Raw genomic sequence first — 20,073 nt, forward strand, 5'->3', positions numbered from 1 at the left:
TCTTCTTATGTGCACATGCAACACTCTCCAGGACAGATCCTATTTAACAAAAAAATATCCCAATAAATTTAAGAAAAAGAGACGTTAAAAAAAAATGCATTGAGACAAATGAAAAGGGAAAAACACAACTTATCAAATCTACAGGATGCAGCAAATGAGCTTTAAGAGGAAGCCTGGCAGTGATGCAGGCCCACTTCAAGAGACAAGGCAGATCTCAAATATGTCATTTACCTTTACAACCAAAGGACTAGAAAAAGAAGTGAAGCCTAGAGTTAGGAAAGGAAGGATATAATGAAGATCAGAGTAGAAAGACATGAAAGAAAGACTAAAAAGACAACAAAAAAGATCAATGAAACTAAGGGCTGGTTCCTTGAAAAGATAAACAAAATAGACAGATCTTTAGCTAGACTCACCAGGAAAAAAAAAATAGGAAAGACTCAAATAAATAAAATCAGAAATGAAAGAGAAGTTACAACTGATACCACAGAAATACATAGGCTCATAAAAAATACTAAGAGCAATTATAGGTCAACAAATTGGACAACCTAGAAAAATTGTATAAATTCCTACAAACACAATCCTCCAAGACTGAATCATGAAAAAATAGAAAATCTGAATAGAGAGATTACTAATAATAATGAGACTGAATCAGCAATCAAAAACTGCCCATCCCCCAATAAAAGTCCAGGACCATGGTTTCATTGGTGAATTCTACCAAATATTTAAATAAGATTTAATACCTATCCTTCTCAAACTCTTCCAAAAAACTGAAGAGGAAGGAATGCTTCCAAACTCATTTTACAAGGCCATCATGGCCTTGATACTAACCAGACAAGAATATCAAAAGAGAAGTACAGGCCAATATCACTGATGTACATAGATACAGAAATCTTCAACAAAATAATAACAAACCAAACCCAACAATTTATTCTAGGAATGCAAGGATGGTTCACCACCCACAAATCAAGTAACAAGATTTACATGAAAAAAATGAAGGATAAAAATCAAGATTATAGCAACAATTGCAGAAAAAGCATTTGACAAAATTCAACATTCATTTATGACAAAAATTCTCAACAAAGTGGGTAGAGATGGAAACACACCTCAACATATTAAAGGCCATATATGACAAACCCACTGTTAACATCATATTCAACGGTGAAAGCTGAAAGCTTTTCCTCTAAGATCAGGAATAAGACAAGGATGTCCACTCTTGTCACTTTTATTCAACATGGTATTGGAAGTCCTAGCCAGAGCAATAAGGCGAGATGCAGAAATAAAAGGCATCCAAAATGGAAAGGAAGAAGTAAAATTTTCACTATTTGTGGACAATATATAAAATGCTAATAACCATATCAAAAAAACTATAAGAACTAATAAATTCAGAAAAGTTGCAGAGTACAAACTAATACAAAAATCTGCTGTATTTCTACACACTAACAATGAACTGTTAAAAAAGAAGTTGAGAAAACAATCCCATGTACAATAGTATAAAAAAAAAAATACCCATGAGCAAATTTAACCAAGGAGGTGAAAGACCTGTATATCGAAAACTGTAAGACACTGATGAAAGAAACTGAAAACACAGATTAATGGAAAGATATTTTGTACTCATCGTTTGGATGAATTAATATTGTTAAAATGTCCATATTAGCCAAAGCAATCTACAGCAATCAATGTAATCCCCATCAAAATCCCAATGGCACATTTCACAGAAATAGAACAATCTTAAAATTTATATGGAACCACAAAAGACCCCAAATAGCCAAAACAGTCTTGAGGAAGACGAACAAAGCTGAAGACACTGCACTCATTGATTTCAAACTCAATATGATTTGGCACAAAAGCAGACGTGTGGAACAATTTTAAGAAAAATAGCCCAGAAACAAATCCCATGCATACATGTTCAATTAACTGATGACAAAGGAGGTTAAGATTATACAATGGACACTCTTTAATAAATGGTGCGAGGAAAACTGGAAAGCCACACGCCAAAGAATGAAACTAGACTACCATCTTATACCATACACAAAAATTAACTCAAGAGACTAGAGACTTGAATATAAGACTTGAAACCACTGAACTCCTAGAAGAAAATAGAGGCAGTAAGCTTGAGGACATTAGTTTTGATTATTTTGTATCTGATTCCAAAAGCAAAGCCAACAAAAGCAAAAACAAACAAATGGGATTACATCAAACTAAAGCTTCTGTACAGCAAACAACACCATCAACAAAATGAAAAGACAACCCCCTAAGTGAGAGAAAATCTTGGCCAATCGTGTATCTGATAAAAGATTAATATCCAAAATACATAAAGAACTCATACAACTCAATAACAAAAAGCTAAAAATCTGATTATGGAATGGACAGAGGACCTAAATAGACATTTATAGATGGCCAGCAGACACAAGAAAGATGCTCAACATCACTAATCATCAGGGAAGTAAAAATCAAAACCACAATGAAATATCCCTTCATTCCAGTAACAGTGGCTCTTATTAAAAAGACAGGCGATAACAAGGTTGGTAAGGATGTTGAGAAAAGGACACCCTTGTGCACTGTTAGTGTAATTAATGTTTAGCTCAGTGCTATGGAAAATAGTATAGAAGTTTCCCCTCAAATTAAAAATAGAACCAATCTGTGATTCATCTAGCCATTCTACTTCTGGTTATTTATCTGAAGAAAATGAAAACATTAATTTGAAAAAATATATGCACCCCTACATTCACTGAAGCATTAGTTACAATAGCCAAGAAATGGAAACGTGTTTGCTGATAACTGAATAGTAGTTCATATATGTGTCTATATGCACACACGCGTTGGGCTTCCCTAGTGTCTCAGACTCTAAAGAATCTGCGCACGATGCAGGAGACCTGGGCTCAGTCCCTGGGTTGGGAAGATCCCCTGGAGAAGGGAATGGCTACCCCTCTAGTACTCTCACCGGGAGAATTCCACAAACAGAGGAGGCTGGTGGGCTACAGTCCATGGGGTCACAAAGAGTTGGACATGACCGAGCAACACACACACACAACAGAATACTGCTCAGCCATAAAAAGTATGAAATATTGCCATTTGTGACAACATAGATGGAACTTGAGGGTATTATGCTAAGTAATAAGTCAGACAGAGAAAGACAAATACCATACGATTTTACTTACACGTTCAATCTAAAAACAAACACACACAATATGAAATTCACAGGTACGAGGATTATAATGGTGGTTGCCAGAAGGGTTGGGAGGGTAAGCAAAGTCGGTTAAGGGGGTCAAGAGGTATAAACTTCCTATCAATAATGTTTTATAATATATTGATGTATGATAAATGATGTAGACAGACTTATTATGGATGTCATTTTGCAGTGTGTATAAATACTGAAGCATTATGATGTACACCTGAAACTAATATAATGGTGTATGTCAATAAAAAAAGTAAAGGATTTTTGGAAAGTGGGACATGACACTAAAGTTCATTTATAATGTGTGAAACTTTGATTAAAACATAAAAACTTTATTAATTAAACTTCATTAGTTAAATCACCATGATATATACTTAAAATATCTTAGTTTCGTCAATTATAAATCAACAAACCAAACATTTTAAATAAATAACAAAACAGGAGAAATGTGAGAAAACCTACAAAAAACTCTGGAAAATAATGAGGTGGGAACTAATACTACCCTAATTTTCATTGCATACCATTCTCTAGTATTTGAATTTTTTGGACTAGTACATTTTTTAAATGGATAAACTTTACTTTTTAGAGCAGTTTTTGGTTCATGGCAAAACCGAACAGAAAGTATGGAATGTTGCCATATAGTCCAACTCCCCATATATGTATAACTTCCCCACTATCAGTATCCAGCATCACAGTGGTATATTAGTTACAACTGATAAACCTACCCTGGCACATTATCAATACCCAAAGCCCATAGTTTATATTAGGGTTTACCCTTGTACATTTTATGGGTTTGGACAAATATGTAACATGTATCTACCAATGTAGTATCATACAGAACAGTTTCACTGCCTGAAAATTCCTGTGCTCTGCTTATTCAGTACTTTCCACTAACCCCTGAAAACCAGTAATGTTTTCACTGTCCCCTTAGGTTTTACTTTTCCAGAATGTCATATTGTTGGAATCACACAGTATAGTCTTTTCAGACTGCATATTACTAAGTGAAAGAAGCCATTTAAGTTTCCTCCAAGTATTTTCATGGCTTGATAGATCATTTCTTTTTAGTGCTGAATAATATTTCAGTGTCTGGAGGTAACAGTTTACTTATCCATTTACTTACTGGAGGACATCTTAGTGGCCTTCCAAGTTTGGGCAATTATGCATGAAGCTGATATATAAACATCTATATTCAGTCTTTTTGTGTGGATTTAAGTTTCAATTCATTTGGGCAAATACCAGGGAGCACAATTGTTGGTTTGTACTATAAGAATACATTCAGTTCAGTTCAGTACAGTTCAGTCGCTCAGTCGTGTCCAACTCTTTGCCACCCATGAATCGCAGCATGCGAGGCCTCCCTGTCCATCACCAACTCCCGGAGTTCACTCAGACTCACGCCCATCGAGTCGGTGATGCCATCCAGCCATCTCATCCTCTGTCATCCCCTTCTCCTCCTGCCCCCAATCCCTCCCAGCATCAGAGTCTTTTCCAGTGAGTCAACTCTTCGCATGAGGTGGCCAAAGTACTGGAGTTTCAGCTTCAGCATCATTCCCTTCAAAGAAATCCCAGGGCTGATCTCCTTCAGAATGGACTGGCTGGATCTCCTTGCAGTCCAAGGGACTCTCAAGAGTCTTCTCCAACACCACAGTTCAAAAGCATCAATTCTTCAGCGCTCATCTTTCTTCACAGTCCAACGCTCACATCCATACATGACCACTGGAAAAACCATAGCCTTGACTAGATGGACTTTTGTTGGCAAAGTAATGTCTCTGCTTTTTAATATGCTATCTAGGTTGGTCATAACTTTTCTTCCAAGGAGTAAGCGTCTTTTAATTTCATGGCTGCAGTCACCATCTGCAGTGATTTTGGAGCCCCCCAAAATAACGTCAGATATAGTTTCCACTGTTTCCCCATCTATTTCTCATGAAGTGATGGGACCAGATACCATGATCTTCGTTTTCTGAATGTTGAGCTTTAAGTCAACTTTTTCACTCTCCTCTTTCACTTTCATGAAGAGGCTTTTGAGTTCCTCTTCACTTTCTGCCATAAGGGTGGTGTCATCTGCATATCTGAGGTTATTGACATTTCTCCTGGCAATCTTGATTCCAGCTTGTGCTTCTTCCAGCCCAGCGTTTCTCATGATGTACTAGGCATGTAAGTTAAATAAGCAGGGTGACAATATACAGCCTTGACATACTCCTTTTCCTATTTGGAACCAGTCTGTTGTTCCACGTCCAGTTCTAACTGTTGCTTCCTACCCTGCATACAAGTTTCTCAAGAGGCAGGTTAGGTCATCTGGTATTCCCATCTCTTTCAGAATTTTCCACAGTTTATTGTGATCCACACAGTCAAAGGCTTTGGCATAGTCAATAAAGCAGAAATAGATGTTTTTCTGGAACTCTCTTGGTTTTTCCACGATCCAGAGGATGTTGGCAATTTGATGTCTGGTTCCTCTGCCTTTTCTAAAACCAGCTTGAACATCTGGAAGTTCACGGTTCACATATTGCTGAAGCCTGGCTTGGAGAATTACTTTACTAGCGTGTGAGATGAGTGCAACTGTGCAGTAGTTTGAGCATTCTTTGGCATTGTCTTTCTTTAGGATTGGAATGAAAACTGACCTTTTCCAGTCCTGTGGCCACTGCTGAGTTTTCCAAATTTGCTGGCATACTGAGTGCAGCACTTTCACAGCATCATCTTTCAGGATTTGAAATAGCTCAACTGGAATTCCATCACCTCCACTAGCTTTGTTCGTAGTGATGCTTTCTAAGGCCCACTTGACTTCACATTCCAGGATGTCTGGCTCTAGGTGAGTGATCACACCATTGTGATTATCTTGGTCGTGAAGATCTTTCTTGTACAGTTCTTCTGTGTATTCTTGCCACCTCTTCTTAATATCTAATGGATTGGAATGGGTGAATTTAACTCAGATGACCATTATATCAACTACTGCAGGCAGGAATCCCTTAGAAGAAATGGAGTAGCCATCATGGTCAACAAAAGAATCTGAAATGCAGTACTTGGATGCAGTCTCAAAAACAACAGAATGATCTCTGTTCGTTTCCAAGGCAAACCATTCAATATCATGGTAATCCAAGCCTATGCCCCAACCAGTAACGCTGAAGAAGCTGAAGTTGAAGGTTCTATGAAGACCCACAAGACCTTTAAGAACTAACACCCAAAAAAGATGTCCTTTTCATTATAGGGGACTGGAATGCAAAAGTAGGAAGTCAAGAAACACCCGGAGTAACAGGCAAATTTGGCCTTGGAATATGGAATGAAGCAGGGCAAAGATTAATAGAGTTTTGCCAGAAAATGCACTGGTCATAGCAAACACCCTCTTCCAACAACACAAGAGAAGACTCTACAGATGCACATCAGCAGATGGTCAACACCCAAATCAGATTGATTATATTCTTTGCAGCCAAAGATGGAGAAGCTCTATACAGTCAACAAAAACAAGACAAGGAGCTGACTGTGGCTCAGCTCATGAACTCCTTATTGCCAAATTCAGACTTAAGTCGAAGAAAGTAGGGAAAACCACTAGACCATTCAGGTATGACCTAAATCAAATCCCTTATGTTTATACAGTGGAAGTGAGAAATAGATTCAAGGGACTAGATCTGATAGATAGAGTGCATGATGAACTATGGACTGAGGTTCGTGACATTGTGCAGGAGACAGGCATCAAGACCATCCCCATGGAAAAGAAATGCAAAAAAGCAAAATGGCCGTCTGGGGAGGCCTTACAAATAGCTGTGAAAAGAAGCAAAGCGAAAAGCCAAGGAGAAAAGGAAAGATATAAGCATCTGAATGCAGAGTTCCAAAGAACAGCAAGAAGAGATAAGAAAGCCTTCCTCAGCGATCAATGCAAAGAAATAGAGGAAAACAACAGAATGGGAAAGACTAGAGATCTCTTCTAGAAAATTAGAGATACCAAGGGAACATTTCATGCAAAGAAGAATACATTAGTTTTATAAAATACTGCCAAACTGTTTTCCAAATTTGCTGTACCATTTTGCTTTCCCACCAGTAATTAATGAGAATTCTACTATTCCACATCCTCACCAGCATTTGTTGTTGTGTTTTGGATTTTGTCTATTCTAAAATCCAAATGCAATAATAGTTCACTGTTGTTTCAATTAGCAATTCCCTAATGGTGTATGGTGTTGAACATCTCTTCATACCTTTATTTGCCATCTGTATGCCTTCTTTATGATGTATCTGTTTATGTCTTTTGCCCATTTTTTAATCAGGTTGCTTGTTTCCTTACTGTCGATTTTAGGAGTTATGTGCACAGTTTCAGTAACAGTCCTTTATCAGTGTCTTTCATAAATATTTTCTTCCAGTCTGTGGCTTATCTTCTCATTCTATTGTCTTTCACAGAGAAGTTTTTAGTAGTAGTGAAGTTCAGTTTAGCAATTATTTCTTCCATGGATTATGTTCTTAATGTTATATCTAAAACATCATTGCCAAATTCAAAGTGGTCTAGGTTTTCTCCCATCTTCTAGGAATTTCAGTTTTGCATCCTAGGTTCAGGTCTATGATCCAGGTTTTGAGTTGATTTTTATGAAAGTTGTAAGGTCTGTGTCTAGATTCATTTCTTTGCCTGTGACTCTCCAGTTGCTCCAGCACCATTTGTTGAAAAAACTATCTTTGCTCCATTCTATTACTTAAGCTCCACTGTAAAAGATTAGTTGACTAGCGTAATTTGGGTCTATTTCTGGGCTTTCTATGGTGTTCCACTGATCTATTTGTCTATTCTTTTACCAATTTCATACTGTTTTGATTACTGTGGTTTGTAGTAAGCTTTGAAGTCAAAAGTGGCAGTCCTCTGACTTTGCTCTTCTCCAATATTCAGTTGGTTATTGCATCTTCCTAAAGAGAAAGGGAATACCAGACCACTTTACCTGTCTCCTGAGAAACCTGTCTGTGGATCAAGAAGCAACAGTTAGAACCAGACATGGAACAATGGACTGGTTCAAAATTGGGAAAGGACCACATCAAGGCTGTATATCATCATGCTGCTTATTTAACTTATATGAAGAGTACATCATGTGAAATGCTGGGCTGAATGAATCACAACTGGAATCAAGATTACTGGGAGACAATGTTCACTACAGCACTATTTACAATAGCTACAAAATGGAAGCAACCTAGATGTCTATCAACAGATGAACGGGTAAAGAAATTGTGGTACATATACATAATGGTTATTACTTAGCCATAAAAAAGAACGCATTTGAGTCCGGTCTAATGAAGTGGATAAACCTAGAGCCTATTATACAGAGTGAAATAAGTCAGGAAGAGAAAGATAAATACTGTATACTAAAGCATATTTATGGAATCTAGAAAGATGGTACCAATGAATTTATTTGCAAGGCAGCAATGGAGAAACAGACATAGAGAACCAACTTATGGACACAGGGAGAGAGGAGGAGAGGATGAGACTTATGGAGAGAGTAACATGGAAATTTACATCACCATATGTAAAACAGACAGCCAATGGGAATTTGCATTATGTCTCAGGGAACTCAAACAAGGGCTCTGTATCAACTTACAGGGGTGGGATGGGGAGGGAGATGGGAGGGAGTTTCAAGAGGGAAGGGATGTATGTATACCTATGGCTGATTCATGCTGATTGACAGAAAACAAAATTTCTGTAAAGTAATTATCCTTCAAGATAAATAAATAAAAAGATTACCTTTTAAACCTCAGATGTGCAGATGATACCACTCTACTGGCATAAAGTGAAGAAGAATTAAAGAGCCTCTTGATGAGGCTGAAAAGAACAGAGTGAAAAAGCTGGCTTTAAACTCAACATTCAAAAAACTAAGATTGTGGTATCTGGTCCCATCACTTCATGGCAAATAGAAGGAGAAAAAGTGGAAATAGTGGCAGATTTTATTTTCTTGGGCTCCAAAATCATGGTGGACTGTGACTGCAGCCATGAAATTAAGATGCTTGCTCCCTGGAAGGAAAGCTATGACAAACCTAGATAACATATTAAAAAACACAGGCATCACTTTGCTGACAAAGGTCCATATACTCAAAGCTACGGTTTTTCCAGTAGTCATGTATGGATGTGAAAGTTGGGCCATAAAGAAGGCTGAGTGCTGAAGGAACGCTTTCAAATTGTGGTGCTAGAGAAGACTTGAGAGTCGCTTGGACAGCAAGGAAATAAAACCAGTCAACCCTAAAGGAAATCAACCCTGAATATTCATTGGAAGGACTGATGCTGAAAGCTGAAGCTCCAACACTTTGTCCATCTGATACGAAGAGCCAACTCACTGGAAAAGACTCTGATGCTGGGAATGATTGAGGGCAGGAGGAGGGGGCAGCAGAGGGTGAGATGGTTGGGAGCATTACTGACTCAATGGACATGAGTTCAAGCATATTCAAGGAGATAATGAAGGACAGGGAAGCGAGGACCATGGAGTCTCAAGCAGTCAGACATGTAAGTGACTGAACAAGAACAAATTGCCTCTCCATATAAACGTTAATTAGTTTACTGATATCTACAAAATAACTTGCTAGAATTTTGATCAGGATTGCATTGAATCTATAGATAAGGTTCATAAGAACTGACATCTTAACAATATTGTTTTCCTTTCCATGAACATGCGATCAGTTCAGTTCAGTCGCTTAGTCGTGTCTGATTCTTTGCAACCCCAAGGACTGCAGCACGCCAGGCTTTCTTGTCCATCACCAACTCCCAGAGCTTGCTCAAACTCAGGTCCATCAGGTCGGTGATGCATCCATCCAACCATCTTATCCTCTGCTGTCTCCTTCTCCTCCTTCCTTCAATCTTTCCCAGCATCAGAGTCTTTTCCAGTGAGTTAGTTCTCATCAGGTGGCCAAAGTATTGGAGTTTCAGCTTCAGCATAAGTCTTTCCAATGAATATTCAGGACTGATTTCCTTTAGGATTGGCTGGTTTGATCTCCTTGCAGTCCAAGGGACTTTCAAGAGTCTTCTCCAATACCACAGTTCAAAAGCACAATTCTTCTGCACTCAGCTTTCTTTATGATCCAACTCTCACATCCATATATGACTACTGGAAAAACCATAGCTTTGACAAAATAGATCTTTGCTGGCAAAGTAATGTTTCTGCTTTTTAATATGCTGTCTAGGTTGGTCATAGCTTTTCTTCCAAGGAGCAAGCGTCTTTTAATTTCTTGGCTTCAGTCACCATCTGCAGTGATTTTGGAGCCCAAGAAAATAAAGTCTGACACTGTTTCCATTGTTTCCCCATCTATCTGCTATGAAGTGATGGGACTGGATGCAATGATCTTAGTTTTTTGAATGCTGAGTTTTAAGCATCACTCTCCTCTTTCATCAAGAGGTTCTTCAGTTCCTCTTCATTTTCTGCCATAAGGGTGGTGTCATCTGCATATCTGAGGTTACTGATATTTCTCCCAGCAATCTTGATTCCAGCTTGTGCTTCATCCAGCCCGGCATTTCACATGATGTACTCTGCATATAAGTTAAATAAGCAGGATGACAATATACAGCCTTGACAGACTCCTTTCCTAGTCTGGAATCAGTCTGTTGTTCCACGTCCAGTTCTAACTGTTGCTTCTTGACCTGCATACAGATTTCTCAGGAGGCAGCTCAGGTGGTCTGGTATTCCTATCTCTTTTAGAATTTTCCACAGTTTGTTGTGATCCAGCCAAAGGCTTTGGTGTAGTCAATAAAGCAGATGTTTCTCTAGAACATGGAATATATCTCCATTTATTTCTTCTTTGATATATTTTATCAGTTTTACAGTTCTCCTCATATAGATCTCTCTCGTAGATGTTTTATGAGATTTGTATTTAATTTTTACAGTTTTGATGTAAATGGTAGTATGTTTTTAATTTCAAATTCTCCTTGTTCACTGCTGGTATACAGGAAAGTGGTGACTTTTGTAAAGTCACCTTGCATCCTGTGATGACTTTTGTAAAGTGACCTTGCATCCTACAATGTTGCTATTATTATTAGTATTTTTTTTTTGGTTGCTAATTCTTTTGGATTTTTTCTACATAGGCAATAATGACATCTCTGAGTAAAAATTTTATTTCTTCTTTCCTAATCTGTACACTTTTTCTTGCCTAATAACATCAGCTAGGACTTCCAGTACAATGCTGAAAAGCACTGGTGAGAGAGGATGTCCTTGACTTGTTCCTGGTCTTTTTGTTGTTTTTCACAGTTCTGGAGGCTCAGAAGTTCAAAATTAAGGTGTCTGCAGGACCACGCTCTCTTAAATGCTGTCGGGAAAAACTGTTCTGTGCCCTTCTCTTACCTTCTGGTGTTCATTGATTTGCAGTTGCATAACTCCCGTAGTCTCACAGTGTTCTTCCTCTGTCTTCACATCTTATAAAGATATTACTTATATCAGACTAAGGGCCCACCCTACTTTCTATGATCTCATCTTCACTGATTACATCTGCAATGACTTGATTTTCAAATAAAGTCACATTCTGTAGTGGCACTGGGAGCTTCAACACATCTTTTTGGAGGACCCAATCCAACCTATTAAAAGTCTTTACTATGTAAGTAAAACTATGCTAAGTTGCTTCAGTTATGTCTGGCTCTACTGATTGCAGCCTGCCAGGCTCCTCTGTCCATGGGATTCTCCAGACAAGAATATGGGAGTGGGTTGCCATTTCCTTCTCAGAGATCTTCCCAACTGAGGGATTGAACCCACATCTCTTTTGTCTCTTTACTACTAGCACCACCTGAGAAGTCCAAGTAAAACTGACAAATTAGTAAAACAAAAACAAAAAAATCCACCAGGACAAAAACAGGCAATTAACTCTCATAAACTATATATACACACACTCACACAGATATAGCACACTACATTTAAGAATTCATGAATCTTTCCTCTAACCCTGTTCCTCCACAAGACATCTTCATGTCAATGACTGACACCAACCTGCATCCAGTTGCTAGGGACAAACCAAGGCATCATTCAGGAATCCCCCCTTCCCCTCATTAACCACAACCAAGGATCAGGACTGTAACCAAAAGTAGGTCTGGCTGCTTGTCATTCAAAAAGTCAATAAAGAGGCAAGGTTATTGGAAAGGAAAGTTTGCTTTACTTTGGATGCCAGCAGCTAGGGTATGGCGGGTGTAGAGGGTGGACACCTGTCTAAAGGCCAACTCCGCCCCCTGAAAATCAGTGGACAAGAGCTTTCATAGGCTGAGGGAAGGGGCTACATCCAGAAACTGTACAGTCAGCTCTGACAATCACCTTGAAATTGGTCATCAGTGGTCTGATCAGTGTCACCTTGGTTGTTTTAAGTACAGTTAATCTTCAGTTTCAGGGTTGGTTTGTTCTCACTTCTTTGAAGCCAATTCTTGGAATTGTGGCAGCTTATGTCATGGTTTCCCTGGTGGCTCAGAGGTTAAAGCCTCTGCCTGCAATGTGGGAGACCTGGGTTCAATCCCTGGGTCAGGAAGATCCCCTGGAGAAGGAAATGGCAACCCACTCCAGTATTCTTGCCTGGAGAATCCCATGGACAGAGAAGCCTGGTGGGCTACAGTCCATGGGGTCACAAAGAGTTGGACACGACTGAGCGACTTCACTTCACTTCATGTCATGGTTACAGTCTGGTCATTATGTAGTTAACTTCTACCTGGTTGGGGTTTCAGTAACCATAAGACAGCTCACAGGATTTGGCTCAGAATGTTATCTATAGTGCTTGAGAAGGAAGGAAAGGTCCTTGACTTTGTTTACGGACTAAATTATTATTACTTGGTCTCCTTGACTGCTTTCCTTTGTTTCTGCATGTTCTTACTTCTCTGATTAAACTTACTATGTAGCTAAAGTTTTTCCACGGACAAAAGGCAGAGGACGTACAAGGCAATGACCTCAGGGTCCTGCTGTTTTATGACCAGTTGATTTTACTTCATTGGTACCTTCCATATCCCTCCAGTTATCTAGTCGCACCACCTACAAAGCTACGATGATCTCTGGTCTGGACTACTATTGCAACCTCCAAGACAAATCTCTTTGCTTCCACTTTTGTTCCCTTACAGTAAAGTGAAACTGATTTGTATGGGACAGTTTCAGTTTTTACTTGTTGTTTGACACCCTGTCCAGTTAGCAACCTCTTTCATTTGCAAAAGGATCCCCATCTGGATGATAAATTATATGGTCACCCTACCTTACAGTCTTTCCTTCTCACAGTAGCTAAAGTCACTTTTTAAAATATAAATTAGATCATGTTATTCCCCTGCTTAAGACCCTTCAAAGATTTCTTATTACATAAGAATAAAATCCAAATTCCTTATCGTGGTCTACAGGCCTTATATAGTTTAGTCCACCTACTTCTCATCGCTTTCCAACTCTGTCCATCACTTACATTCTAGCCCCACTGGCCTTTGATTCCTCCAGTTAGTCATGCGCCTTCTTATTTCCAATCTTTGCTTTTGCTACACCCTTTGCTGTTACTTTATTCCCCAAGATCTTCTCCTAACAAATCTGTCATTTTGTTCTCAGATCAAATATTAACTCTTCAGAGAGATCTTCTTTGAAGACACAATCTAACGTTCCCAAACCCATCCAAGTTGTTCTCTATTATACTGTTCACATATTTCTTAGTTTATTGCTCTTTCCCCAGAACATAGGTACACTTTCACCTTGTTCACCTTTGGTACCCAGGGACAGAGCATGTGCTCAACAAGTATTCAATGAGAGAATGAATCACTACCTACAACCAAAAAAAAAATTAAAACCATGACAACCCACAGAATCTAGCTATCAAACCAGCAAATACTGAAAAACCAAAAATGTCTTACTTTTCTTTCTAACACTCTGTGTATCATCTGATAGGACACCTATGTGGTTGTTTACTCTTTGTCTCCCTCTGACTAAAATGAAATCTCCACAAAAACAGGGACTTGGTTTTGTATTTTTAGTTGCATTCTTAGCCACTGTATGCCAACAAGAGTATCTGGCATATAGTAAGTGTTCCATAATTATTTACATATTTGGTAAATTGACAGTATCTAGGGGTAAGTAAGTAGTAGAGAAAGGGGTACCGTGAAAATATAATTGGTGTACAATTTCTGTAGGAAATTTGACAATATATATCAAAAGTCCTGGAAGAGGGCATACCTTTAGACTTAGCAATCTCACTTCTAAGAGGAACTTATCCTAAACAAACAAATGAACAAAGGTACAAAGATTATTTATGAGGAAATTTCTGACTTGTTTTATAATAGAGAAAATTTAGAAATGGCAACATAATACCCATTTATAGGAAAAGGTACATGTAATTATAAATCTGTATAATGAAATACATTATAAATGTTGGTGAAAATGTATATTTGTTGATGTAGAAAAGTGTATTAAGACAAAAAGGCAAACCAAAGAAAGAAGTATAGCAAGATTTCATTTTTGCAAAAACACAGTGGGAGACACATTTGTGTATGAGCGCACACTGGCACTCACAAAGAAAAGTTTAGGCAGGCATACTTCAAAATGTTAGCATTGGTTATCTTTGTATGGTGAGATTAATGGCAATTAAAATTTTCTTTTGTATACATTTCTCAATCTTTGTAATTAGGCGAACCAAAATTAGCTGAACATGTTCTGCTTTTATAAGTGTGTGTGTAGGGGGAAGAGAGGGAAGCAATAAATATAAAAAACACAGACACATTTCATCAACTTACTGAAGTCTAAAGCCCAGGTTAAGACCAGAAGTTCAGAAACATCAACTTCAGCATAGGAGGTGGCTTTCTGATTTCCTGAATTCAAGCAAGTTGTTTCCCCTCAGTCAATATTTGCAAAAAAGAAAAAAAATCACAAAACTTGTTTCTTTTATTTCACTGCTTGCCAAGCTTGAGAAAACAGCATAAAGTGTAGCAAAAGCTATCATTTATGTTGGGCACTATCCTTGCATTGTTTCATTAAAAACCCTCTAATAGTCCTGCCAGGTAGGTATTAATGTTCTCAAATGCAGAAGCTGAAAGAGACAACAGAACTTGCCAAAGCTCCCAGAGCTGTTGGGCGGATTGGGAAGTAGAGTTGGGGGGGTTCTTGATTTAAACAGAGGTTTCTCTGACCTCAGGGCCTTGAGGAAAACCTGGACAAAGGTGCCTGAGAGTCTCTTAATGACTCTGATATTTTGTGTGGTTATCCTACCACCCTTATAACTTGCAAGAAGGATAAAAGGAGAACCAGCCAGGAGTTCTGAGAAAGCTGGAGTAAATATCTGGAGAAGCGAGATTTACATTGGGTGCTACTTTGGAACATACCTTTCACTTCTCTTCAGTTCTAAATGGCTCCCACTCAGAATGCTTGATTGAGTGGTCACAGAGGAGGAGGGGAAGTTTGTGAGCACCCCTACGTATGTGCAAGGAGGGTTATAGCACATATCACAGACTTGGCTAAGGATGACATCTGTACACTTGAAGGAGGAAGCTGGCTCAGGATGACGGGAGGTGGACACCACTTGGGTGGAAAAAGCAAAGTTGGTAGGAAGTACAAAGTTAAAGGGGGACTGAGAGAAGGAGGAGGAGGGAAGAGGAAAAACTAGGAGAGGCAGTTGAGGGTTATTCTGCAGTACTTTTTTCTTCCACCTTTTTTCTTTCTACATTCTTTCCCTTGATTATCTCAATCATAATTAGACCTTCAGTGCTTCTTTCTATTTAGATAATTACCAAATCTTTCCAATCCTGACTGTTCTCCAGAGTTCAAGTCCTCTGAAGCCCAAACTGAATGCAGCTTTTCTGCCACCTTAAGCCTGCTTCTGTTATATTCACTGTCACCATCAAATGACCATCTGAACTGCTCTCTCCCCCATTCCGTCAATCTTCTTTCATCCAACAAATATATCTAGTATGTCCCCCACACTGTACTAGGGACATCCAGTCACTTTTACCTTGAAAATCTCGTCTGTCCATCTCTTCTAAATTATTTACTGAAAGTTATAGAGAATTCCTCTTGCTTGAACCATGGCAACACAGCAGTATAGGTTAATTGGTTTTGCATGCCATTCATTCTTATAGTGACCTCCTAGATTTAACACTATACCTGAGACACAGAAGTGGCTCACAGTGGAGGCTTAGGGACTCAAGACGCTGGGAAGGGGATTGGAGGGGCAGAAGCTGGACTTGCCTTGATTAAGTATTTACACAGGAAGAAAGGCGTTTACAAATAACATCAGCTTGACAATTCTGTTATTTCTGGGGTGTGGCTTTAAGAGGCTAGGAAGATTGTTGGAAGTCTGATGTTGAGAGTCTCCTGATACCGAAAAGCCTCGCCCACCTCCCATCCTTTGAGTATTCTATAGCTACTTGTTGATTCTATCACCTTCTATGACAGAAGCCGGGAATGTGTTCTTCATCGTATCCCCAGCTCTTAGTACACCTGGCCCATAGTAGGGGCTCAATAAATATCTGTGGAGGATTCTAGAAAGGCAGGGACCATAGATGTTTTATTCACCACTTTAGGCAGAAGGACAAAGACTAATGAGCCCGAGGGGTAAAGAAATCGTGGATGTTTCCCTCCCTATTCCTTTAGACCTTGGTAAATGTTTGCGAAGCGCCATAAACCGCCCTCCCGCACAACTCCAAAATCCGGCCCCTCGCTCGACTGCCAGGCCCTGGAGCTTGGCCACCGTCGGGCCCAGGCCCCAGCTTCCCTCCCTCCCCGCCCGGGCTCCTGTTACCCCCCTGCACACATCTGTACACACCACAGGCTAAACAGTTACGCGCTCCCGCACACCCGCCTCGAGGTCCGGGTCTCCCCAGGGGACCCCGTGTGTCCCCGGCCCCCGCCCAAGGCTCGGGGCAGCCCGCGGCCTGGCCTGAGGACCGCCGCCGGCTGTGGGCTCCAGCGGCCCCCGCACCTGGCGCGCCAGGACCTCGTCCATGTGCCCGGCGGCCACTCTCCAGCCTCAGCCGCTCTCGGGCTTGAGCGCGGAGCCCGGGAGGCCCAGCGTCTCGACCCGGGGCCCGCCGCGCTCTTCGGGGCGACGCACACCGGGAAGGCGGGAAGCGGCTGCAGCTGTGAGGCGCCCGGGGGCGGGCGGCGGAGCCGCGGGAAGCAGCGGGTGGGTCGCGGGCTGTGCGAGCGGCGGGGGCTCCGGCCGCAGCGGGGCTCGGCGAGCGGCGGCTCGCTCACTCACCACAGTCCGGCGGGGCAGCGCGCCCGGGGTCCGGGACAGGGCCCGGCGGAGCCTCCGCGCCCGGCCCGAGCGGGTCCCCCCGGAGCTCTCGGAGCCGCTGTCGTCCGAGATCACAATGAAGTCCTCCATGGCTGCGGGACCGGCCGAGACAGCGCGCGGGCGACCAGCGACCCTGGCGGCAGCGACTTCGGTTCCTGCTGCTGAGGCGGGCGCCGACGACATCCAGAGCCAGCCCGCCGGCCCCGCCCCTTCCCCCCGCCGGCCCCGCCCCCTGCCCTCCGGGGGCCCGCCCCCTGGCGGCGGGCGGCGAGCGGCCGAGTCAGGGCCGCCGTCACGGTAGTTGGCAGTGGCCCTGGTCTTCCCTTCCGGAGGAGAAAACAGAGCAGGGGGAAAGATCAAGTCGCAGCCGGCTTGGGTTGGTGTTGGGGCCGGTCGTGCGGGACGCTGAGGCTGTGAGGGCTTTCCCCGCTGCTTCCAGCTGACTCCAGTGTGAAGTGAGGTGCTTCCAACGGACTGCAGTGTGAAGTGAGGTGTGAACAGGCTTTTCTAACCACCATTAAGGGCTTCAACGGACTCACCCGGAGAAGCCCTTTGAGTATGGGACCCAGGCTTGGACTGGCGGGGTGCGGTTAGGTGGGGGGGATTGACTGAAGGTGGGTGAGCTGGCCTTTGGTTGAGTAGGGGGAGAAAGGCCCCCTTCTTTGTGCACACATGCAGGCCCCTCTGTAGGATCACTTCCCAGAAGTGGAATTACTAAGTCGAAGGCGCTGTTGCTATTGTTTTGATAAGTGAGGCAGAATAACTAAGTTGTACCAATTTGCGGGTTTCACCAACAATCTATGTCACTCAGGAATTTAAACTAAGATTTAGAGATTTGTTCAGTTGATAGCAGGATCAGAGATTGGGAAAAAATGCACAAAGAGAAGCAGCGAAGGAGCAGACAGTTGTGAATAGTTAGATGTAATGAAGAGCAAAAAAGAACCCAGTGGACAGAGAAGTGGCCAGTAGTTGGTATAGGATAGGAATTGTGTTACAATAAATGTGGAGTATTGACCCAATCTTGCTGCTCAGGCTCTAGCAATTTGGCAACATGTTATTAACAGATCCAAAGGAAAATGAGTTTATCAAAAAGGGGATTGGTTCCTAAAGGAATGGCTCTCAGGTGCTATCTAAGCACCTTCTAGAGCAGCGATTCTCAAACCTTAGTGAGGATCAGAATCACCCACGAGGCTTGTTAAAACAGACGCCTGGACCCCACCCCAGACTTTCTGATTTAGTAGGTATGAGGTGGGGCCACCCATTTTTAACGCGATCCCAGGTGATGTCAGTGCTGCATTGTGGGGTCCACTGCATCGAAAACCCACAGGTCGGTGGCCAACAGATTTCAGATGTTCTGGTGGTATATTTGAAATCATCCTTGTGAAGGGATTCATTAAGTTTTTTATCTTCACCAAATGCTATTAAACATTTAGTTTAACTTCTTTTCTGGGTTTCTGTGACTCACACCTCTGTTACGACTTCTTTTCATTCTCCTTAGCTGATTTACTTAGTAAGTCCTCTAAGTTACTCCTTAAATCATAGAGTTCCTCATGACCTTTGCATACTCTGCCTACACAATCTCAACCATTTGCAATGCTTTAATGATACTTTTTATGGTGGTGACTCCCATATGTTTATCTTCAGCCCAGCCCTGTCTTCAAAGTTCCGGATGTATATATCCAAATGTCTGTTGAGCCTCACGGGCATCTCAAGTTGAGTATGTCCAAAAGTGAACTCAAAAATACCTGTCCCCTACCCTGTGAACTCCGGGAGTTGGTGATGGACAGGGAGGCCTGGCGTGCTGGGATTCATGGGGTCGCAGAGTCAGACATGACAGCAACTGAACTGAACTGAACCCTGCTCTCCAGAAATAAAGCCTGTTTCTTCTCTATGTTCCCTCCTTCAGTGACTGGTGGTACCACCAGCCAGTAATTGCTCAAGTCAGAAATCTGAGCTTTATGCTCTCAACAAATCCTATCTCTTTTACCCCCTAAATAATTCTTGCACTCACTTGCATCTTTAGGTTTCTCACCTTAGCTCTTGCTCCAGCTAAGTAGGGATGAGGAGAAGGGAGAAAGAATGTTCTCCGCAAGACTGTCTATGAAGAGTTGTCTGCTCATTTTCTTCTAGTTTTTGCCACTTTAGTAACAGTTCTCCCAATGTGTCAGGAGTCCAGATGCCAGCTCTCTTACTTGGACTGGGAACATCCTTGCTTTCTGGGGCCTCCCCTATGCACTCTCTAATGTAGCAGGGGTCAGTCTCAACTCTTTCTCCTGGGACATCCCCATCAGTCCCTGCCAGAGGGAGTCTAACATACAGCCTTTTGTTGTTGGGAGATCCTTGTCTAGAGGAGCTTCGTCGGGAGTGATAGCAAGGGACTGAAGTCTCGGCCATCTTCTGTGCTCTCCAGTTGACTCATGCATGGAGAATTTACATGGGTAACTCAAGGAGGAAAGGAATGCAGGCAACTCCCATCTTGGTGCCCTTCTGTCAGCATCAACTAGCTCTCCCCACCCTTCCTTCACCACAAAAGTTATCAGGGGCTTGTTGAGGCAATAGTTCAGTGACTTTGAGACAGGGTCTCATCTTGGGGAGTAGAGAGAGTAGTTTATTGCATTTTAAACTGTGGGAAGGGATTGGAGAACAAGATGAATGGCTTGCATCTTCTTTAGCTAGGGAAAAGCAAATGGATGGTTGCTATCTACAATAAGTGATGTTCATTCATAGATATATGGAACTAACTG

General features: G+C 41.5%; 1 protein-coding gene and 1 long non-coding RNA gene across 2 annotated transcripts in view; one reads left to right on the forward strand and one right to left on the reverse strand.

Annotated features, from left to right (window-relative positions):
• Positions 1–17,474, reverse strand: part of SIMC1 (SUMO interacting motifs containing 1) — an 81,509-nt gene extending 64,035 nt beyond the window's left edge. Inside the window, exon 1 of the mRNA XM_052647032.1 lies at positions 17,291–17,474. Coding sequence (XP_052502992.1) covers positions 17,291–17,419 — 129 coding nt within the window. The 5' untranslated portion in view covers positions 17,420–17,474. The remainder of the gene's footprint in view (positions 1–17,290) is intronic.
• Positions 17,475–17,676: 202 nt separating this feature from the next.
• The window catches only part of LOC128054407 (uncharacterized), an 83,482-nt gene continuing 81,085 nt past the window's right edge, over positions 17,677–20,073 (forward strand). Inside the window, exon 1 of the long non-coding RNA XR_008200003.1 lies at positions 17,677–17,820. This is a non-coding gene — a long non-coding RNA (uncharacterized LOC128054407). The remainder of the gene's footprint in view (positions 17,821–20,073) is intronic.

Source organism: Budorcas taxicolor, chromosome 10 (assembly GCF_023091745.1).
Source record: "Budorcas taxicolor isolate Tak-1 chromosome 10, Takin1.1, whole genome shotgun sequence".
NCBI lineage: Eukaryota > Metazoa > Chordata > Mammalia > Artiodactyla > Bovidae > Budorcas > Budorcas taxicolor.